The 24,419-nt window shown below is 44.7% G+C and overlaps 1 protein-coding gene across 1 annotated transcript in view; it reads left to right on the top strand.

Moving 5' to 3' along the window:
• The window catches only part of LOC147727230 (annexin A1-like), a 671,221-nt gene extending 662,911 nt beyond the window's left edge, over positions 1-8,310 (top strand). Inside the window, exons 11-12 of the mRNA XM_086963596.1 lie at positions 28-150; positions 8,254-8,310. Coding sequence (XP_086819722.1) covers positions 28-150; positions 8,254-8,310 — 180 coding nt within the window. The remainder of the gene's footprint in view (positions 1-27; positions 151-8,253) is intronic.
• The last annotated feature ends 16,109 nt before the right edge of the window (positions 8,311-24,419 follow it).

A 24,419-nucleotide genomic window follows, 5' to 3' on the forward strand; every position in this document is an offset into this window, starting at 1 on the left:
AACAAAAATGAGTTGCAATTTCAACAGGGTTTTGGAACTAGAGACAGAACATTGATAAGAATTATGGTTTCCCGTTATGAGGTTGACCTGAATGAGATCAAAGCTCAGTACAAGCGGATGTATGGCAAAGCACTTTGGAAGGCTATCCAGGTAAGTGTTTCATGACTTCCTAATGTTTTCCTTTGTATTTTTTTAATTTTGCACTAGCACATCAGTCTAGAGGGACATGCTTTAAATGTAAAGTAATGAATGTGTCACTGTTATCCAAGAGAAGACTGCATTAGTATGATCATTTATGTAGGAATTATTTTAGAGTAATCCACCTTCTGGTACAGAGCCGTTACTTCTGACTGAAGCTAAAAAGGCAATAATCTAGTACTCTCTTTAGATCTTGGTGGTGTGAGGCCGTATACTCTATTCCATCAAGATCTCACCTATGACCTCTGTGCGGCCAATTAGCAGGAGAACGCAGAGGTGTAGATACCATCTTTTACATGATTTGATCTCCCCCCTCCATTCTCTTTATGTCAGAATAATGTTGCAGTATCTGCTGCCCGATTCTACAATGGACTGGTGATGAGGCAGAATCCTTTTTGGTTGGTGGTAGCCCATTGTGCGCCTCAAGCAGGGACTCATGGGACTGGCTGATACACAGGTATGGGAGATGTCTCCCACACACTGGGCCACCCCAGTAATCCTAAAGAAGAACTTCACAAAGTTTAGGAATCAGTGATATTAAAAAAAGATGAAATTCTGGGAGAAAAGCTTTCAAAAACTGGTTAAACCTCCAATTTAGTGAAATAAGTTTTTCACATTCAATGTTAATTTGTGAATTAGTGTGCATAAATGTTTATGTAGAAAATGTCACTGTCAGGTAGCATTTTTCACCATCGCAATCATTTAAGTTTCATGAAGGTGCAAAAGTCGGGCATTTGATAGAATTGGACACATTGTTTTTGACCAGCATGGAACAAAACCAAAGCATAGGCAGCCTTTTGCTAACCTCTGCTCTACATATTGGCAACAAACTGAGCTATTAAGTGTAATTGTGTGTATTTTTTATGGAGTATGATCTAGCCTGTAAATATTAGTATATTTGATCCATTGTAATGTAGCCCTAAGGAAAATTATGTATGTCCTAAAATAGCATTTTCCCTGTCTTCTATTCCGTGCCAAGATTTTGGCCATGTACGGGAGCTTGAGATAGGCCACTGGAAACCATGGATATTAGTTATAGGCCTTCCGTGCACGCAACCCTTTCTCTATGTTTAGACTTTTAGAATGCCATAGTTTGTATGTACGAAAAATAAACAAACTATGGTGCCCAGCATTACAGTGTTAGAGGTAGCAAGAGGATGTAGGATTATATGTTATAGGCCTCAAGTTACAACTAATACATCGAATGGGCATGTTACGCTTCGTCCGAGGATATTGTTTAGAGTCAATCTTACATTTTTCACAATTATTGGCATCAGTGTGACTCTGTTATAGATATACCTAAAACAGATTATAATAATTGTATTCATAAGCAGTACACACCCATTTCAAGTTAAAATAGTTGAGGAATATATTTCTAAAAACAAGTCTGCTCTTGAAACCCAAATTGTATTGAGAAATCCAAGAAGGCCATGAAACCTTTAGATGCTTGTCACTTTGCAAGTTTTAACTTACTCAAATGAACAAGTTTGCTGAATCTGCCTTTATGAAGAATCTCAATGTGGGAATCATTCTAAGGGCCATATCCCTCTGGTGTGTGAGGAATCATTACATTACATAATTTCAGCGTTCCTCATTGATATCCCTCACCACAGGCATAGTGCTGCTGCTATGTAAAGATAGAACTTAACTTCAGGAGAGATCGGTCACCCTTAACTAATGGAAATTGCCTTTCTTTTAAACGGTACTTTTTGCTTTCCCTACCCAAATAGATGATGCGCATTTTCCATTCACGGTTTAAAAATACAGAGGATGCCAAATGCTAGGAAGAGATTGAGATACAACCAAGGGGCCCAAGTCACAAAGATAAACTTAGTCTAAAAGTCTAGGAGTACGACTTTCGGTATTTACATAGTTAAGTTACGAGTAGTATTTTAATGTCCGTACTCTGGCAGAGTTTCTGCACTCTGGGAAGAATCTATGCCCAAATGAGAAGATTCTATCCTGCACTTGCAGTGGAATCTCCGCACTCGATCATAATCTCCACACTCAGGGCGGATCTCTGCCCGAGTGCAGAGATTCCTCCTGAGTGAGGAGATTCCGTCCCGAGTGCGGAGGTAAAGATATTACTCATAATTTACCTTTGTGAATACCAAAAACTAGTACAGTTAGACTTTTGGTCTAAACTCAAACCAAAAGTCTAACTTTACTTTTGTGAATCAGGCTCAAGGATTGACCACCGCGCCTTCCTTAGGCCTGGTCACCCCCTCCTGTACCCGCTGACACCGACCGCTACTTGAGAGCCTCAGCCACCCGAGAACCGGCCGCCAGAGCGCCCCAGCCACCACAGAGCCGGCAGCTCGCTCCGATTTTCCCGCCGCTGCCTCCCTGCGGCCCCGCCCCCCGCCGCCCATTCGCCGAGACCCAGCCGACCCGCCCTCCCGGCTCCCTACTTAAGGGGACCGCGGACAGCCCTCACCAGTGACCACCGCTCCTTCCTTAGGCCTGGTCAGCCCCTCCTGTCCCCGCTGACACCGACCGCCACTTGAGAGCCTCAGCCACCTGAGAACCGGCCGCCAGAGCGCCCCAGCCACCTGAGAACCGGCCGCCAGAGCACCCCAGCCACCACAGAGCCGGCCGCTCGCTCCAATTTTCCCGCCGCTGCCTCCCTGCAGCCCCACCCCCCGCCGCCCATTCACCGAGACCCAGCCAACCCGCCCTCCCGGCTCCCTACTTAAGGGGACCGCGGACAGCCCTCACTAGTGACCACCGCACCTTCCTTAGGCCTGGTCACCCCCTCCTGTGTCCGCTGACACCGACCGCCACTTGAGAGCCTCAGCCACCTGAGAACAGGCCGCCAGAGCGCCCCAGCCACCTGAGAACCGGCCGCCAGAGCGCCCCAGCCACCACAGAGCCGACCGCTCGCTCGCTCCGATTTTCCCGCCACTGCCTCCCTGCGGCCCCGCCCCCCGCCGCCCATTCGCCGAGACCCAGCCGACCCGCCCTCCCGGCTCCCTACTTATGACGGCCACTCCCACGAGCAGCGTTGATGCGCAGCGGGCGCACAGATTGTGCGCCGAAGGAGCACCAAAGGTAAGCCCGTCTGCGCCTGTCCGCGACCGGACCGCGCCTAGCACCAGACCCCCTGGCCCCCAAGGATGCCAGCCCACCCGCCGAACCTACGACACAGCCACCCTCAACGCACTCAACACCAGCCGAACCCCCGGCTGCTACTGCGCCACCCCGAGACGCACCCACGGACCCTTCATCTGCCACTCCTGCGACTTCTCCTGCATCCGGACCTGCACTGCACCCACCAAGCCGAGCACCAGCAGCAACCACCTCAAGTGTATCCTGCTCAACACCCGCTCCGTCGGCAGACACGCTGTGGAGCTCTGGAACCTCCTCGACTCGACATCCCCAGATGTCGCCTTCCTCACGGAAACATGGATGAACGCCTCCTCAGCGCCCGACATCGCCATCGCCATCCCGGACAGTTACAAGTTCACCCGGAGGGACCGCGTCAACCAGACGGGAGGAGACATCGTTATCGTCATAAGAACACAATCCGCATCACGACCAACACCGACGACTCCCTCACAGCCGCCGAACACCTGTACTTCCATATCCACACCGATCCCAAGACCACCCTCAGAGGCACCCTCATCTACAGACCCCCGGGGCCACGCACACAATTCAGCGAAGACATCGCCGACCTCATCAGCCCACACGCCCTCCTCTCCGCTGACTACATTCTCCTCTGGGACTTCAACTTCCACCTGGAGAACAACAGCGACCGCAACACAACCTCCCTGCTGGACAACCACGCCAACCTCGGACTCAAGCAGCTGGTGACCACCCCCACCCACTACGCTGGCCACACGCTTGACCCCGTTTTCTCCTCCAGGAAGACATCTCCTTCAGCCACGCCACCGGACTCCACTGGACAGACAACAGCTGCGTCCACTTCAGCTTCAAAAAGAACACGATCCACGACCACGAGCAACAGGTTCCACGCAGAAGCTGGAACAAGATCACAGCCGACCAGCTCGCCGCATCCCTGGGCCTGAACCCCCCCGCCAGCTCTGCGTGGTGGATCAGCAACTGCGCAGACGACCTCTCCCCACTGAGGACCCCTCCCAGCAGACTCGGCAGCAAGAAAGCATCCTGGTTCACCGACGAACTCAAGAGCTCCAAGAAGAACTGCCGAGCCCTCGAGAAAGCCTGGCGCAGAGACCCAACACCAGTCAACATGACCACCCTCAAGCTCGCCACCCGAAAACACCACCAACTGATCCACGCCACCAAGAAAACCGCATTCAAGGACCATCTGGACAACAACACCCACAACAGCAAGGAACTCTTCAACATCGTCAAAGAGCTCTCCAACCCCAGCGCCGGAAACAACGACATCACCCCATCGCAAGACCTCTGCAACTCACTCCCCTCATACTTCCACTGCAAGATCGCAGACATACACAACAGCTTCAGCACACAGCCGATGCACCCAACAACCGCAACAACGCCCCCCATAACCAACCTCCGCGCCTGGACCCCGATCAACACCGAGGAGCCCATACGCACGATGAACTCCATCCACTCCGGATCTCCAACCGACCCCTGCCCTTACCACGTCTTCAACAAGGCCGACGTCGTCATTGCACCTCATCTCCGGGTCATCATCAATACCTCCTTCAACACCGCAACCTTCCTGGAGAGCTGGAAGCATGCCGAACTCAGCGCCCTCCTGAAGAAACCATCAGCCGACCCCACCGACCTCAAAAACTACTGCCCCATCTCGCTCCTCCCGTTTCCTGCCAAAGTCATCGAGAAGACCATCAACAGACAGCTGGCCGCCTTCCTCGAGACAAGTGGATCCCTCAACCCCTCGCAGTCCGGCTTCTGGGCCAACCACAGCACCGAGACCGCTCTCATCGCAGCCACTGACGACATCCGAGCCCTGCTTGACAACGGTGAAACAGCGGCCCTCATCCTCCTGGACCTCTCCGCGGCGTTCGACACTGTATGCCACCGCACCCTAGTGCAGCGCCTCAGCAACGTCGGAATCCAAGAGAAGGCCCTGAAATGGATCATCTCCTTCCTCGCCGGAAGGACACAGAGAGTCCGCCTCCCCCCGTTCAGATCAGAAGACAACGAAGTCATCTGCGGCGTACCACAAGGATCATCACTCAGCCCCACGCTGTTCAACATCTACATGAGCCCCCTTGCGGCCATCGCACGCCAACACAACCTCAACATCATCTCCTACACCGACGACATCCAGCTGATCCTCTCCCCCACCAACGACCCCGCCACCGCCATAACCAACCTACACGAAGGGATGAAAGACGTAGCCGAGTGGATGATGAACAGCTGCCTGAAACTGAACTCAGATAAGACGGAAGTCCTCATCCTGGGATCATCACCATCCGCCTGGGACAACTCCTGGTGGCCCCCTGCCCTGGGCAGCGCTCCCAAACCAACGGACCACGCACGCAACCTGGACTTCATACTGGACTCCTCCCTGTCCATGACCAGACAAGTCAACGCCGTCTCCTCGTCATGTTTCAACATCCTACGCATGCTACGGAAGATCTTCCGTTGGATCCCCACCGAAACCAGGAAGACGGTCACCCAGGCCCTCGTCACCAGCCATCTGGACTACGGCAACTCCCTCTACGCCGGAACCACTGCAAAACTCCAGAAAAGACTCCAGCGGATTCAGAACGCCTCAGCACGACTCATTCTGGACATCCCCCGACACAGCAACATCTCCGCACACCTAAGAAACCTGCACTAGCTCCCCGTCAACAAGAGAATCACGTTCCGACTCCTCACCCACGCACACAAAGCTCTCCACAACCAAGGCCCAAGATACCTCAACGACCGCCTCAACTTCTACACTCCCACCCGCCAGCTCCGATCGACCAGCCAGGCCCTCGCCGCCGTCCCCTGCATCTGAAGAGCCACAACGGGAGGAAGATCCTTCTCCTACCTGGCCGCCAAGACGTGGAACTCCCTCCCCATCTACCTCAGCCTGACCCAAGACCACCTCACCTTCAGGAAGCAACTCAAGACATGGCTGTTCGAGCAGTAGCGGACCCCCCCCTCCCCAAGCGCCTTGAGACCCTCCGGGTGAGTAGCGCGCTATACAAATGTCTTGATTGATTGATTGAGGATTGGTGCAGGGTGGCCATTTGTCTTATATTTATTTTGCAGAACAGATATAGACGATACAGCGCTATGTGGGCATATATACCTCTTAGGTGTGGCACAATTACTTCCTGGTAGTTCCTTTGAAGTAGACTGATGGTATGCATGGATTGATATGTCTATAATCTATACAATTATTCCCTCCTCGACATCGCAAAAAAGTCATTGATAGCTTTAATCTTAGGTTTAAAAAAGCAGTAGTTCTGACAACGACCAAGGTATCATCAATGTACAGCCATCTCTTGAATTTTTTTTTATTGCTAGACTGCACTCTATGAGCTAGTGTCTGTGGATACACTGGGTAAATGGTTACACGTAAATAGTTACACTAAGAGAGAGGATGTTTCTTAATGGATAGAGTATTCAACCTCAAAGCAGGGGAACCGGGTTCGAGTCTCAACAGGGAGACACTCAACATCCTGTGATTCTGGGCAAATCACGTAATCTTTCTGTGCCTATCAAAAATGAAAGTGTCTATCTGTAATGCAACTGGTGCTTATGTAAAGCACTCTGATACCTTTGGGTCGAGTTCGCACTATATGAAACTCCCAAAAAATAAATAAGTAACCAAGAGGCAGATCCTCTTTTGACCATTTCCTCAAAACAGTTACTTTTACAACACAATGCACTTGCTATTACAGTGTGAAACATTAACTTCTCAAATAATTACTATTTACTATTCACCAATAGACTGACATAGACAGGTTTCACAGAAACTTTTTTCAACAGGTACAAATTTTTTCTCAGGGATAGGCAATAGATTGTCACCCTCGCACATTTACCAAAGGGATCAGGGAATTCAGTTGTGATATTCTCAAGAGATCACCATTCTCCACGTTTCTATTAAAATTTGTGTGTGTGGCCACTCACATAGCTCCCCCATCTACCAGGAGCCCAATTGTAAATATATGCTGATGTCACAAAGAATATCTTCAGGTTGTCTAAAGTCTCTCCAACTGATGTTAGCATGTGAGATCCTGACTCGCTGGCCAAATATTTATCAGCCAATGGTGGATGGGAACCAACTTTCTTAAGCGTAATCCAGCCAAAACTGAGCTCCTCCTTGCCAGCCTGATATTTCCGCCTGGAGCAAACTGGTATGGCTGCGAATATGGACCTCCTGCCTTTGCCAGCTAATCAGTCTATAATCTGAGAATTTATTTTGACAGAAATAGTAATTTGGCATGGAATATGTAGTCTGCCAAGTATACCAGCATCTAATTTATCCAGGTAAATTTCCTGAAGATAACATTTACAGTTTAACATTCTGCTAATTACTCCTATATTCCACTCCTGACTGGACAAAGACAACTTCATCTATCTTGAAACCCAGCGAAGTATAAAAGACAGCAGCATGTCTGACAACTAAACATCCTAGAAGGGAGCAGTTCATCCTTATACTGTTATCCAGCAGGAATGATGCACAAAATATGGTAATAGCGATGCTACTAATAATACTGGACAGTTGCAGATCAACCAAAATCTCATCTGTAAGGTAAGAAGGGGAAACCATCGGGCTTCTTCATTCACATGCATTTGTATGTATTTATTTATTTGGTGCTTTGTTTGGCACTAAACTCATCCAACGATTTCAAGGTGCTATACATTCTAAGACAGATATGTTGCTTTCAAAATGAGGCAGAGGAAAGAGAGGTAGATAACCAAGAAAAATCCCCAAAAGGCTGGACTCAGCAGTACCTTCTGAGGATGGGTTTCTGTATGATTTAGGTCCTTTCCCAGTTAGAGAAATGTTATACACTGCTTGAACTACTTCAATTGTAGCTTTTAAGTATCTTGTGTTTTGCCTTCCCCAACCATCCGATTTAGTTTTTCTTGTTTGTTTAGCAACTCTAACTCAATGTGGTTATCTGTTTACATTCACAGGAGAAAACCAGTGGAGATTATAAAAAAATTCTTGTGTCTATGTGCGGAAGTGACTAGACAGCGTTGTTCCTGGTAATGCAACTCAAATTGTGTGTTTGCTTCAGCTATAAACAAATAAAAAGGTATAATACATATCAAATAGTTCCTTGATTTCTTGATTTTGTAAGCATCTTTTAAAAATGTGAAAATGGAGTTATTTAATTTGCCAATGCTTACCCTTCGTAGAGTCTGTATTTAATTCAACAGGACCCTTGAAGTGAGTATCTTGATTGGCCCCATGCGGGATACACCACATACAGGTATGTGGGGATGGTAATTATCAATGCAGATTTACTAAAAGCAGAATGTGACAGTTTGAATGAACCTATAGTGAATGATTGTGCAATTGTATGGTTTGATGCGAGTGTCACGCCGGTGTTTTTTAACAATTACACGTAAACCAGAATGGGAATAAAATCAGAATGCGATGTTTATCGCCACTCAATATACAGCACTTTATAAAGAGTGGCTGAAAAGAACCCTGGTAAAATGCGCACCAGCCAGGTTACAGAGAAAAATGGCTTGCACTCACCCTCCTGTTGGATGAGCATGTGTGCAGTTCACAAGCACATCACGAATGGGAAACCACAGGCATCACAATAATGTTGTTACCTTATGTTCTCTTTTTTATTCTTTTTTTCCCTGTTATGCAGCTGGAGTAAAAAGAAAATGAATATTACTATTATTAATTAATTCTTGTTGAGCGCATGGCAACCAAAGGCATCCCAGAGCTATCGGGCGATGGACTGGACCTAGGAGATCTAGTGAGTGTTCTGGAATAGCCATGTTTTTAGTTGTTTCCTGAACGTTAGATGGTCAGGATTGGATCTGAGCTTGGTCGGGAGAGAGTTCCATAGTATGGCTGCGTTATAGGAGAACATGCGTCCGCCTGCTCTTGCTCTCTTTGTTTTGGGTATCTTAGATTGGAAAAGGCTGGCGGATCTAAGGTTACGTGAAGGTCGGTGGAAAGTAAGGAGGGTATGATTTATTTTCGGCCTGTATTCAAGTCAAGTCAAAAAGACTTCATTCGGTTTTGATTCAAACCATAAAAGTGCATTTACAATATAGACAATCTAAAACATATTAAAACACACAGTAATTATAAAACATGAGCAAAAAGTGCAAACGTGCAGGGTACTTCCAGAGAGTTTTGTGGGCAGTGCATAGTGCTTTGAATTTGATGAGTTCTGCTATGGGTAGCCAGTGTTGTGCTGTTATTACCGGTTTCGCTGATTTTTTGCCTGGAATATTGTGGAGTATTCTGGCTGCTGCGTTCTGCACTATTTGTAATTTCCTGATTGTGGTTTTAGAGGTTCCAAGGTAGAGTGAATTATAATAGTCTAGCCGGGGGAGAATCAGTGATTGTACCATGGTTCTACGCACAGTATCCGGAAGAAGTGGTAAAATCTTTCTAAGTTGTTTTAGGTTGCCAAAGCAAGTGGCTGCTGCTGTGACTGCTTGGTGGTCAAGTTTGAGAGACCTGTCTAGCCAGATTCCCAAGCATTTGATCTTCTCTTTGGGCTAGGGGGTGGGGCCTAGGCGGCTTGGCCAGTTTATGTTTGTGTGCGTCTCTGCCTTATTTCCCTGAATCATTAGCTCCGTCTTGTCTCCATTGAGTTTGAGGAACGATTGCTCCATTCATGTGGCTACCTGTTCCAGGCATGATTTAAGGTCAATGGGGTTCTCCTTAGGGTGTTCTAGGGCTACTACCAGCTGAGTATCATCTGCGTAGGTGACTATAGTGACACCACACGACTGTACTATCTCAGCTAGTGGTCTTAGGTACACATTAAAAAGGGTGGGGCTAAGAGAGGAGCCCTGTGGGACTCCACACGTGAGAGGAATCTCTATTAATTTGTGCCTGCATTTGAACACTTGGAAGGTTCTGTCTGATAGGAAGGACTTCAGCCACTCTAAGGCCCTTTCTCCGATTCCTATCTCTCTGAGTTTTGTCTAATAGGATCCTATGATTAACCGTGTCAAACGCGGCCGTAAGATCCAGTAGGATAACTGCCACTGTTCCTCCGCGATCCAGTACTTTCCTAGCTTCCTCCATTACCATTAGGAGTGCTGTTTCAGTCCCATGGTTAGAACGGAAGCCTGTTTGTGATTTGTGCAGGATGTCCTGTGATTCTAGATAGTTGGACAGTATCGTGTTCACGTGCTTCTCTAGTATCTTACAGAGTAGTGGTAGGAGCGAGACTGGTCTGTAGTTCCCCCAGTTATCTGGATTTAGGCTTGGTTTTTTTAAGAGTGCCCTCACCATCGCCTGTTTCCATCTTACCGGTACTGTTGACATGGTCAGGGATAGGTTGAGCATTTCTAGGAGAACTGGGAGGATTGCTTCCTTAACTTTCTTTAGCATGTGTACGGGAGCTGGGTCGCTGGGTGATCCAGATTCGATTTTCCCAAAAATGTTATCAAGGGTGGTGAGATCCATGATCGGTATTTCTTCAATACGCCCTAGTTTTTCTAATCCATTAGTAGTGTCCGGTCCACTAGGGGTATTGGGGCATGGTGTGTCCTTCTGGGGGGTTGGAACAAGTTGTATATATAGAGTATTTTGTTATTAAAGAATTCTGCTATTTCCTTACATCTCTGGGGGGCTCTTTCCTTGGGACCTTCTGGCTGTGGGCATGTAGATAACGTTTTCACTATTCTAGCTATTTCTTTAGGGGCGTTGGTTGCTCCCTTGATCCTTTCCGCAAAGTAAAGTGTTTGTGCCTTCCTTATTTCTGTTTGATAAATCTTTATTGCCTCTTTGTATTTTTGTTTTTTCTCCAGGCAGTAGTTCCGTCTCCATGCCCTCTCAAGCTTTTTATAGCTTTGTTTGAGTTCCCGAATATTTGGGGTGTACCATGGTGATTTTTTGTTAGTGGGCCTCTTTGCCCTCCATTTAAGCAGGATGGTTGCATCTAGGGATGCAGTGATCCAATCATTATATTTCTCAAATGCACTAGTGGGCTCTGTGGCACTGCTAGGGTAGGTGGTAGTTAACTGCTCTGTCCAGGTCTCAGGGATGATTTTTGGCCATGGTCGGTCCCACTCTTTCGTGAGTTGGTAGTCTGGTGGAGGGTAAGGTGTTTTCCAGACTATGGGAATTAAAAAGTGGTCTGACCAGGGGATGGGGACGGGGTCAAGTGTCTCGAGTTAGTTCATGTTCGAGTAGACCGGGTCTAGCAAGTGTCCTTTATTGTGAGTTGGTCTGGTTACCATTTGTCCCATTTGAAGCACTAGAAGATTTTGAGTTAGGTTGCATGCCTCTGCATTCTTGGGGTCCTCTATGTGTAGATTGAGTTCTCCTATGATGATGATATTTGCAGTTAGGTTTGCCCTGGCTGATGTTAGGTCTGTGAGTGATTCAATGAACCTTCCGCAGGAGCAAGGGGGTCTATAAATCAGTATCCCGGTTATTGAGCATGTGTGGGTAAAGGATAGTGTGAAACCCACACTCTCGCATTCTAATGCAATGTCTGGTTCTATCTGGCCTTTTATGTGGTCTTTAATGATGATGGCGGTTCCTCCTCCCTTCCCTGATTTCCTGTCATTCCTTAGCATATGATATCCTGGGGGGAGTGTTTGTACCACATCTGGATTTGAGTATTTGTGCAACCGCATTTTGGTGAGGAAAAGGGCCTCCGGACCCTCTTCTCTGAGTAGAATGTTTATTTCTGATTGGTGTTTCCGCAATGATCTGCAGTTTACTAGGAGTAATTTATATTCCTTATCTTTGACTTTTTTAAGAGGGATGGGCTTTGTTTTTGTGACTAGGAATTTGCATTTAGGGCAAGGGTGGTTACTGGATGCAAGGTCAATGCAGTGCCCGCAAACGATCTTTTTCCAGTGTCCCTATTGCCATAAGCTGTTGTCTTGGGTAGGTAATCTCAGTCCCTTTTGGTCCAGGGGACCTGGCCCCTGGGCACGGTCAGGCATGGACGGGCGCGGACGGGCGCGGACGGGGGCAGATGGGCTTGCCTTTGGCCTGCCCGCTGCGCGGGACGTGAGGTATCTGGTATTTACCCTGTGCCGTCGTCAGCTGATCCCAGCTGATTGGGTTCGACTGCTTGGAAATTGTAAACATGCACGAGATAAGTCTATCTTTTGTTCATAACAAAGGAGCAGCTATCTGCACTTTCTTCACAAAATAGAAGTAGTGTAGTATTGCACCTCAGCTCTCACCAGGGAGTTAATTTCTTCTTTTTTTGCACTGAAGCCCTGGACTAGTTTTTGGCCATATAGTGAGTTGAAACATGTTGGCACGGGGGTCATAGGACCATTAATATCCAATTGCCCATTTATATGCTTTTATTTTTATTATCACAGTCATTTCACAGAATAAAGGGAAACCAGGAATTGTCTGAGGATGTTTAATCTTTAAGACCCCCTGGCCACATCTTGAAAGAGGTCCCTGAAAAACGGTCAAGCCCACACGGACCTTTAGGAGTCATGGTGACCCGATGATGAAGCATGACACCACTAGGGTGTGTGAGGGTAATATAAACAAAAGAAATCTTTTCCTTTCCCACAACCTAGTGGGTAATAACTAAGATGCTTCATTATTAACCTTCCCATTCCTAACCAAGGTTAGTTGAAGTTATTTCTATTACGTTAGGGTACCTTTTGTGATTTAGGCACAGGGCAGGCTTCAGGAAGCAGGGCAGTCCTCATTGTGTGTAGGGCAGTCCTTTGAAGTACGCAGCGGGCCAAAGGCTGCAAGTTAGTCTTCTGAGGGTCCTTCCTTAGGTCTAGAAGTGAACTGAAGATTGGGTCTGGGAGTCCAACTTTTATACCTGGTACCACCTTTGAAGTGTAAGAAACTCTTAAAGTTTTACCCTGAAAGACGTGTCTGGATTTTCCTTCTTTCCTGATCTGGTCCCAGTATATTTGTAGTCACAGAAGGCTGGTGTGAAGTTTTTTGTGTACGAGCTGAGGGAGTGTCTTTGAAGGGCAAGCAGGTCTGTGCACAGCTCCGCCCCATCATCCTGCTACAATGGCCCATCTGCCCAAACTCTAGTCCCTCCATTGTGCAGATGTTTTGGAGGAATACACAAAGGTCAACAACCAAGTACACCTAATCATGTGGATTAGGTACAAACTGCAGGCACCAAATGTTTAGGGCAAAAAAATGCCTACTTCCTAAATGTACTCCAAAAGCGGGCACTTAATTCGCGCACCCGATTTCTGCACTGCTGAATGGGGGATAATCCCTCAACGAAAACCACTTACTCCAAAGTTCAACATTTTTATCACTGTATTACAAACTTTTTACCAGTAATTTTATCCGTGTTCTTTCATGTTTTAACACCACAGAGACAGAATGGTTGCGCCTGAATGCTTTATTCATCAATTTCAAATGTAACCTGCTGCCAATCCATGCTTTTTAGCAGTGGCATGTGAGGTCAACCATGCTTCAGAAAAGACCATTTATGTCATACCCAAAGCATTTCGATGCAGTTTTTGCTTGAGGGATTGAGGATGCAGTGGGAATGGGTTTATATAAGTTAGAGTACATGAGTGTAATTCAAATGATAAGGTTAGGGGAGGTAGAGAGGGTCATTTTGGGTTGCGACATTGGGTATTTCAGCATTTCATTTCGCATAGTATGTTTGAATTGAGCAGTAAGTTGAGTTGTTTTTTTCATGTATTTTAGTGAACCCTGCCGAAGAGCCAGCATGGCTCGAAATAAATTCGGAATGACTTAAAGGGTCTTTTCTGAAGCATGGTTGACCTCACGTGCCACTGTTGAAAGCCCAGATTGGCAACAGGAGGCCTTTGAAATTAGTGAATAGAGCACTCAGGTGCAACCATTCTGGCTCCATGGTGATTAAATATAAAAGAACATGGATAAAATGACTGGTAAAAAGTTTGGAATACAGTGATAAAAATGTTGAACTTTAGGTGAAGTGTTTTACTTTGAGGGGTTATCCCCCATGCAGCAGAGCGACAGTCGGGTGCGCAAATTATGTGCCCGCTTTGGAGTATCTTTACATTACTGGGACTTGGTACAGTTCTCAGCAGCTGTTAGCAGGCATTACAAGAACAATAATATACGGATGAATCAATGAATTCATAAGGGAAGGAGTGCACTCTCACATATGTTTTTACTTTCTAAAAGTTACATTTTCAGAATTGTGACTTAAAATTTTACGTTACTACTAAAGAGGATTTAAAATGACAATTCCTTAGACACCAAACATGATATTCTCACATGGAACCAAACAAACATTCTCACTTATTAAATGTAATAGGGTAGGTCAATGTCATCCTATGGGAGAGGTTGGCCTCAAAGTAGTGAAAAACATGTTTGTGACTTTTTCACTACCTGGACATGTAAAACTTAAAAGCACATGTCCAACTTTTTAAATACACTGCGCCATTCCTTATGGGTTGTTTGGGACCTATCCTAAGGGGTAAAGAAGATGTATTTAACAGGAAGGTTTAGATCTGGCAAACGGTTTATTTTGCCACGGTAAGATGGCAGTTTAAAACTGTGCACAGGAGCAATGGCAGATCAGAGGCAAATTAAGCAAGGCTACTAATGTGGGTGGCACAATAAATGCTGCAGGTGCACTAGTAGCATTTAATTTACGGGCCCTGTGTGCATGTAGTACCACTCTACAAAGGAAATATTAGTACATTCAATATGCCAATTTTTAAAGGAAGGAGTGCAAGCACTTTAGCACTGGTTATCAGGGGTAAAATGCAATGAGTTCTAAAGGATGACAAAAATGGGTTCAGAAAACAAAAGGGGTAAAGGCAAAATGTTTGGGGGTGACCCCACAGAGAGGGCATGGTACAATACCTATATTCACCACTCTAGCATAGTTGACTGTTTTCATAAAATAGAAATAAACATTATCGTTTTACCTCGACTACATATGTAAAGTAATACTGTAGCAACATGGGGTAACCCTGTAGCACCACTGCAGCATGTTTGTATCATAGAAGACACTTCAGTTCTTGATAGAGATGCAAAGTGTAATGAACAATGCAAAATGAGAGTTCCCATACTTGCATTGTGGTGTGTGAGAAACAAAGCAACACATTTATCTCTGCTACTGTGTCATATTACAGATTCAAGTGGTCAAAAACGTACATAATTAAGCACTAATTCTGTGTCACCCAAGTGGTGTCACACTGTCAATGCACGGTCTGATCTGGCAATGCTATTAAAGCCTTCACAGGGGTACACCATAGTTAGACACCCTAAAGCCCCCCTCAGATATATGCAATCTTACATACATACAAAAGACCTTTAATAAAGAAAACTTTCACAGGTTATTCTCAACATAATGCTGGCCATAACATACAATTCTGGACAGAAGGAGAAAATCCAAAACATACAAGGGTCTACTCACCAAATAATGTTTGAGTATGTCAAATTGTTTTCCAGCAGTAATACATTACATGCTCACAAAGTGTATTCACAAATCTCCAGGTAGAAACTTCTGCCTGCACCAGCAGTGTATCTTATGTGCAGAGTTCTCTGCCTTGAGCATGGAGCCCTCAGCACTCATAGGTATATGATTTTGGTGTAAGTGTGGGAGGGGATTGGAGTGGTAGTAGTAGAATAGGGAATATTTAATAGAAAATCAACATAAAGGGTATTGGTTGGCACATGCTAATGCTAAAGGGCATCCACAAAAAAGTAAGCCAATGCTGTTTCACAAAGATGCACTTCTACTCCAGTATTAATACTGACGAGGATCAAATCTACTTTAGCCTAGCTTAAGGGAAAGTCAAACACCACCCTTGGCCAAACATTGCTACCACAAGGCACACTCATAGAAAATAATGGAGCTGGGGAATAATACTAACATCATGTATGGTCATTCTTCACATTATTGGTAGTAAACATTTTTTCCTATTAATTTTGATGGTATTTAATTCATTCTAACAATTCTTTAAATGAAAACAAACTTGAGAGATTAAAAATTGCATGTGTTCTTTAACATGAAAGATTTTCTAGAAGTTGTAGCTTTAATGCTTGTTTTTATTGTGTACATATGTAAAAGTAGGAATACTAACACATTTGTATTTTATGTTATAATTATTTTTTTATTTCTTCATAGCAAGAGACATTATGAAAAATAAATCATTGATCAAAAATTGATCTGGATGCTTAACACTGGCTGCAATACCAACCTCCACCCCTAGCTCTGCCTCTGATACTTGGGATTCTGTATTTTGAAACAATGTGCACCCCTGGAAAACTGCCCAAGTTTCCTATGGAACTAATATTTGTCGTTGTGTGACAGAACACATACTCTCCAGGTGTTTTGCAGTCCTTACTACATTCAATAATATAATATACATACCAAGGAGAAGCCGCTTAGCTAGGCACGATGTTCACGTGCAGTTCCCATGAAAGCTGTAACCAGTCAGTAAAAATCTTCCTTCATAATCCTCAAATGATTTTCATTATTTGAGGAGAATGAGGTACATCATTTGGAATATGAGCAACATCTCAATCCACAAGTTCATTACCCCACTATGAATCTTCATCAGGCTGTTGTTGAATTCTTAAGCTATTGGGGAGAATAGAAGTAATACATGTTTGATTGCAAAATAGTTTTACAACATATTTCCAGGTGTATTTTACTTCGGTGTCCAGCATTCATTTATGAGCCAATGGGTAATATGATATATTTTATTTGTAGCCCCTCTAAACTCGTGATGGAGAGAAAAATCAGAAGGTATCTGGAAAATGTCAAATTGATTGATATCCTCTGCAATGAAAAGCGCAAGAAGTAACAGAATGGTATGCTCTCATGCAATCACATCCTGAGAAGGGTATGGCTTTCTAATTGCCTGTAGCTGGGTGCAGTCTAGGGTTACTCTTTAGAGGCCATTCATTATTGTGAGTTAAATCTGTTGTGTTTCTGCTCAGTTTACTAAATGTTACTAAACTCTGTTTAGTGCTACTGTACCTGGTGACTTAACCTCAGAATTACTGTCGTTCAAAGATCTCAGGACAGAACAGATGCACATTTTAGGGTGGCTATTAAAATATTTCGATCCTGTCTATTAGTTGTTTTCCTTTTCAAGTCGAGCATTCAAGACCTCTTGTATATACTTTAGTATATATTTATGTGTATAGGTACTTTGTGGGCTCTGGAGATCAGCCCTAGGACTTGTCTTCTTCTGCTTAGGGACTTTTTCTTCTGTTCAACTTCCTCTATTTAATTGTCTTGATAGAAAACGACCAGTAGAGGTCAGTATAATACCAGAATACCTTTCTGCTGAAGGACTTTGTTTTTTAGGTCTCGCCTACGCGCGCATGCGCAGCTAGGCAAAAAGACCTTTTGGAATGGCTTCGGCTTTTCAGCCAAAAACGTGCAAGCATTCCATTGCCTTCAATGGCAACGTGTGCACATGTGGGGAGTCACTTGCGGGATCCAATCCTTAATGGGCATCTAACCTCATAGTATACCGTCATTTTATTGACGATATATTGATTGTCTGGCATGGGTCTCGTAATGATTTAGAAACTCAGGTTCTCATACTTAATGGCATCAATTCCAGGATTCAATTCACCCATCACATTGAATCTCAAAGCATAGCATTTCTGGATGTTCTGCTTACACTGTCAAACAACATTGTTGAAACCACCATTTTTAAAAAACCCACTGATCGCAGCAATGCTCTCCTATATCAAAGCTTCATCCTTGGTCACTAAAAAGCCATTTGTCCTTCTCTCAACTTTTGAGAGTCAGGCGCATTACCTCCAATCCTCAGGTTAGCTTGCAGACTATAGAACAATCTAAAGACAAATTTTTAGGCAGAGGTTACCGTCCAGTGATAGTTGAGCAGGCAGTCATCAGGTCATCAGCGTTGTGTCGCTAAGACCTGTTGAAAAAGAAAATTAAAAAACCTGGTTCAACAAGGGAGGTATTTGTCTCCACATACTCAACCCATTCTAATCTTCTGAAATCAATCATTCTAGAAAGGAATGTTTGCAGACCCACCGTTGTTTGCCTACAAGAGATCATGAAATCTAAAAGAGATTTTGAACAAATCCAAAAATAAGGTCAAAGCATCGTTTACAGGAATGTCCAAGTGCATGAATTGCTCACATTGTAATAACATCATCACAGGGAACAGTCTACCTCATCCCCGATCAGGGAAAAACATCTTCCTGAATTTCAATTCCAACTGTAATAGTTACCATGTGATTTATGTACTCAAATGTCCTTGCGACTTGTATTATGTTGGAACAACAGAGAGAAATCTCTGCACCTGCAAAACTGAACACAAGAATCGCATCAGCTCAAGAACGCTCAGTTCTCCTCTAGCACAACATTGACTTTCAGAAAAACACACTATACCACAGTTAAGATTTGGGGTTCTAGAGGTGGTAGAAACTTGACCAGTTAGAGACATGCCCACATTTTTATCACAACCTGAGTCCCACTGGATTTGGTTCATGCAAACACTGTCTCCAACTGAGTTGAATGACAAATTTGAATTGTCCTGTTTTTTATAATGATTGAAATGCTTCTGCATTTACCCTTTAAATACATTGTTTGACCCTGAATAGACTGTACTATTCATTTTTTATCATTATATTGTAATGATCTTTTCATATTCTGGTGCTTCATATCAAATAGGTAACAACATATTTGCAATTGTCTCTGTATTTGTTCTCTACGTGCATTGATCTATTTGGATTTGTTAGTACATATTGTTTGCATCATGATACTGTAATTGAATGATTCTCATACACTATGCCTCATCATGTTTATATGGTTGGTATTACTATTCTACATGGAATTTTATGCTGGTCACTTTGGCAGTGCCTCGCTCTTTCTCGTGCATGAGCACTATTATCATTCTTTAATTTTTTAATCTTCGTGTAGTTTTTGCGCTATTTCATAGTTACTTTTTTCATACACTTCACCACTTTCAAGTTTTTCTTTTTCATTCCTCCATTCTAAATAATCATGATCTAACACACTAGACCTTTACACTTTCAATAATGGCCACCATAGATTCAGCAGACAGTCCTATTTCCATATCAATAGTTTTGCCCCTCGCTATGTAAATAATGCAAGACGACGTCCGGCCTTCCTTGCTGCAGCCAGCGTCTTCGTTACTGACTTCCATGGCTTAGTGTCCGACATTCTGGGGAAGTTGACTCAACAGTTATTGATATTCGGTCTGAAAAAAGCCCTCATACATGGACTTCCAGGTTTAATACTAGCTTCTCTTCATAGGTTGTGTAACCAAGTTTTGATAATTCATGAGAGGTTTGCAACTAACTGCAACAGATTGAGGTAAGCTTTGAGGCGCTCTCTTATCTGTATCCCTTGGTTACGGTGTTTGTCTTCCCATTTTATAGATTAATGACATATCGCCGGCTGGTCTTTACATTTAGAGGCCTCCCTCTAAAACGATTGAGGTACGACAAAACTTTAATTAATGGGCACGGATGGGTGATAGTCCCTTGGTTCAGCACGAGACTATTAACAACACTCTCGAGCATTTTTCGGTTTCTCACTTTTTCACTTTTTCGGTTAACATCACGTGTTGGCACTGCAACATCAATTTTTTATTAATGTTCTATTTCGCACCGCATATAGGCATGATGACACTGAATGTCGTTTTGTCCTTACTCTGGCATATGCCATTCACTTTGATTTCACTCTATTGCAATTTATGTCACTTACTGTATTTATCATCGTCTTTCAGATTCCCTTGATGAAGGGCTTTGTTTAATAGCCCGAAATGCATTGGGACTTTTAATCCACTGTTTATGCTGATTAAAAGCAATATCAGTTGGTATTTTGTGAATATCATCTGCAATCATCAAGAATAAAAGCAGATTGACAGCAGCTTTATGATTTGAAGACTGGATAATCACTTTTTGACTCTTGGAAAATTTGACTGAGAACTGTCGTTATATAATTTGCAGTCATTACATGTTTTGTTAAAACTGCTTGTATATATTGTGTACACTATAATGTGACGCCCTTGTGGTGCACTGGGCACTCCCAGATAGAGATATGGGTATTTTTTCTTCACTATTAGAAAGTTGGCATTTTCTTACTTTAACCATTCTGTGCCTCTGCCTGTGTCTGATACAAGTCTGAGGTGGGTGACAGTTGAGCTTTGTGCATTCCCCCTAGACAGTCACACACGAAGGGAGCTGAGCTGTGCATGTTGGGCCATTCACATCCGGATGGGCCATTAATATTCTGATGGGTTATCCTAGGCAGGATGAGAGGGAGAAGCTGATACTTGCACCTGAATAGGGCTGTGCCTGTCCCCCGACAAAGAGCTACATATTCCCCTGCAGTGAGTCTGGAGCCAGTACAGGGACCTTGTGTACTTCAAAGAACTCTATTTGAAGTCTCACCCACATTAAAAGCACAACTGGGTATAAGTACTGGACCTATGACTCCACCAACTGAGTACACTTCTGAACCTGAGGGCACCCTGCCAAAAAGAAGGACTGCTGTGCTGTTGAAAGGAAGTCAGTCTGTTGGACTCTGCTGGACTCCTGCTTTACTGTGCCCGCTGTCCTCCTTTACTGATAGTGAGAGGGAGTGAACCAGTATCTCTACATTCCCAGAACCCAGTGACTCCAGGACTTATTGGTTTGCCTCCTGTTCTAAAGTCTCAGGGACATCAAAGACTTCATTCAACCCATCAACAGCCTCTGGACTCTGCCAACTGTGAGTCCTACCCTGCCAAGTGATGCCAATCCAATCCTGAGCCTCTTGGAATTGGGTTTTCTGAGAATTTACTTTGATTTCACTCTATTGCAATTTATGTCACTTACTGTATTTATCATCGTCTTTCAGATTCCCTTGATGAAGGACTTTGTTTAATAGCCCGAAATGCATTGGGACTTTTAATCCACTGTTTATGCTGACTAAAAGCAACATCAGTTGTTATTTTGTGAATATCATCTGCAATCACCAAGAATAAAAGCAGATTAACAGCAGCTTTATGATTTGAAGGCTGGATAATCACTTTTTGACTCTTGGAAAATTTGACTGAGAACTGTTGTTATATAATTTGCAGTCATTACATGTTTTGTTAAAATTGCTTGTATACATTGTGTACACTATAATGTGACGCCCGTGTGGTGCACTGGGCACTCCCAGATAGAGATATGGGTATTTTATCTTCACTATTAGAAAGTTGGCATTTTCTTACTTTAACCATTCTGTGCCTCTGCCTGTGTCTGATACAAGTCTGAGGTGGGTGACAGTTGAGCTTTGTGCATTCCCCCTAGACAGTCACACACAAAGGGAGCTGAGCTCTGCATGTTGGGCCATTCACATCCGGATGGGCCATTAACATTCTGATGGGTTACCCTAGGCAGGATGAGAGGGAGAAGCTGATACTTGCACCTGAATAGGGCTGTGCCTGTCCCCCGACAAAGAGCTACATATTCCCCTGCAGTGAGTCTGGAGCCAGAGCAGGGACCTTGTGTACTTCAAAGAACTCTATTTGAAGTCTCACCTACATTAAAAGCACAACTGGGTATAAGTACTGGACCTATGACTCCACCAACTGAGTACACTTCTGAACCTGAGGGCACCCTGCCAAAAAGAAGGACTGCTCTGCTGTTGAAAGGAAGTCAGTCTGTTGGACTCTGCTGGGCTCCTGCTCTACTGTGCCCGCTGTCCTCCTTTACTGATAGTGAGAGAGAGTGAACCAGTATCTCTACATTCCCAGAACCCAGTGACTCCAGGACTTATTGGCTTGCCTCCTGTTCTAAAGTCTCAGGGACATCAAAGACTTCATTCAACCCATCAACAGCCTCTGAACTCTGCCAACTGTGAGTCCTACCCTGCCAAGTGATGCCAATCCAACCCCGAGCCTCTTGGAAGTGGGTTGTCTGAGAAAGTACTCATTTCCAACTTTGTGCCTGTCGGAACTGACACATTCCCTTCAATGCTGACACATCGCTGCTTCAAGGACATCTCAGTGCAGCTCCACGTAGAAGCATTGCCTTCATCACCAGGGGCTCGATGCCGGCGCATCCCCGAACTGTGCGACTCGGAACAGACGGACACCTACGACTGCTCTTCCGAGCTTGCTCCTCGACATCAACGATTCTTCCATGAAAGTATTATTTGCCACAGGCCATGAGGGGCTCCTGTGTCTGTCCCACGCTCCATTGTGGTTGGCTTTACTTTTCAGATTTGACCCGGTCCTGAGCAACCAGATAGCTCCGATTGGTGCTTTATAACTCTAAAGAATATTTTAAAATACAGTGCTTAAACATCCATAACTTCGGTTCAACTTATTGGATTTTTGTCCTTTTGGTCTTGTTATGTTCAGTAAAGTAAGTTTGCTTCATCTAACCTGGTGTGAATTCTTTTTGTGTGGTGTTGTTCACTGTTTTACTGTATTAAGTATTGCACAAATACTTTACACATTGCCTCTTAAGTTGAGCCTGACTCGCTGTGCCAAGCTACTAGGGGGTGAGCACAGGTTATCTTGGGTGTGTATCTGACTCCCCCCAACTAGGATTGTGGTCACTATTTGGCAGTGCATACCTCTGCCAACCAGAATCCCAATTTCTAATATTGGTGATCAGCGGTGAAAATAGGACCTGTGTGTGTACAGTGCCTTACAGTAATTTGGTGTACACTACAATCCACAAAAACGACCAATTCTAATCAATTGTTTCTGATCCTCATTGGCATTTTTCCTCCATCTATCCTCTCTCTAATTAACCTTTTTAAATGGCTTATTCCCCTTTATAGACACTTTTGGTTTTTTTCTAAAATCATATCACTCACTGGAGGTTCTAAATCTGAATCTGCTCTTGCACTTGCAGCCATGGAGTGTGAGCTGGCCAAGCTGGAGAGTTACTTTGTGGCCCAGCTCAAAACCTTCTGCAAGGGAATTGTGATTTCCACAAGGGTCTCTACCTGGAGCTGCAAAAGGTGCTAAGGGCCTTGATGGAAACCCAGGATGCACCTGCAAACCCAGAGGAGAAGGATGCAGTGATAGTAGAGGATGATATGGAGCAGGATTTACTGCAGAATCTGGAAATGTCTGTAGAACAGGGAGTCAATGGAATGGAGGATCCCTCCGGGGCAGAGTGCAGTATTTCATCTAAAATCCCGTCTCCGGAGCAGCTGGAAGACAGGAGGGAGGAGAGAAAGTTCAGATTGGAGCTGGCTAAGCTCAGATATGAGGAAAGGCAAAAGAGATAGGCCATTAAGGAGGAGGAGTAGAGAAAGAGACTGCCAATGGTGGAAGTAAAATAAAATAAAAATGGCCAAGGTGCAGCAAAAACTGCCATGGAGATTTGCTCTAGAGCGGTTGGCTCATGAGAGGCACCAACATTATCTGGACTTCAAGGCTAAGCAAGGAGAGTCCAGTGGTGGCAGCAATTTTTCAGTGTTCTCTGACAGGAAGGTCCATATACCCAAGGGTTTGGTGTCTGCCTTTGTTGTGGGAGACAACACAGACTGATGGTTTGAGGCCTGGGAGAGTGCTTTACAGATGCACAATGTCCCTGAGGAGGATTGAAGAGCTAATCTGTGGAGGCACATTCCTAGCAAAGGAAGGGACACCCTACTTGCCCTGGATAAGGTGACAGGATGAGGTATTCCATCAAGAAGGAGGCCCTTATCAGGAAATTTGGGTTGACCCAAGAAAAGTACAGACAGAAATTTAGTGATAGTCAGAAGCTTTCCCAAAAGACCTGGGTGAGATGTGTGGATCCCTTTTTGCAAGGCACTGGATGGTTGGGTGAAGGGTAGTGAGGTTAATGAATACATGGGGCTGTTTCATTTGGCTGCTAGAGAGCACATGTTCAGTCTTTATTTTCCAGATCTGCGACAGCACCTTTTTCACAGTAGGCTCTCTGCCCCCAGGTTGCTTGCTAAAGAGGCTGACCTCTGGATAAGCACCAGAGTCCACATAAAGGTACATGGTAGTAAACCTGGGTGGGGTGGTTCAGGCACCCCAGCAGAGTGAGGGGGAGATCAAGGAAGACACAGACAGGCCTCAGGGTAAAGGGGGAGGAAAGGGTTCCCATGCCCCATCTGAGAAACAGGGAGGAGATTCTGGAAGGCAGTGGCTCAGGCCACCCCATTTCCAACTCCACGGCTGTGATTGTTCCCAGCTATGACACAAGCAACTACCAACTGGTA

The sequence above is a fragment of the Lissotriton vulgaris genome, chromosome 3_1 (assembly GCF_964263255.1).
Source record: "Lissotriton vulgaris chromosome 3_1, aLisVul1.2, whole genome shotgun sequence".
In the NCBI taxonomy this organism is placed as follows: domain Eukaryota; kingdom Metazoa; phylum Chordata; class Amphibia; order Caudata; family Salamandridae; genus Lissotriton; species Lissotriton vulgaris.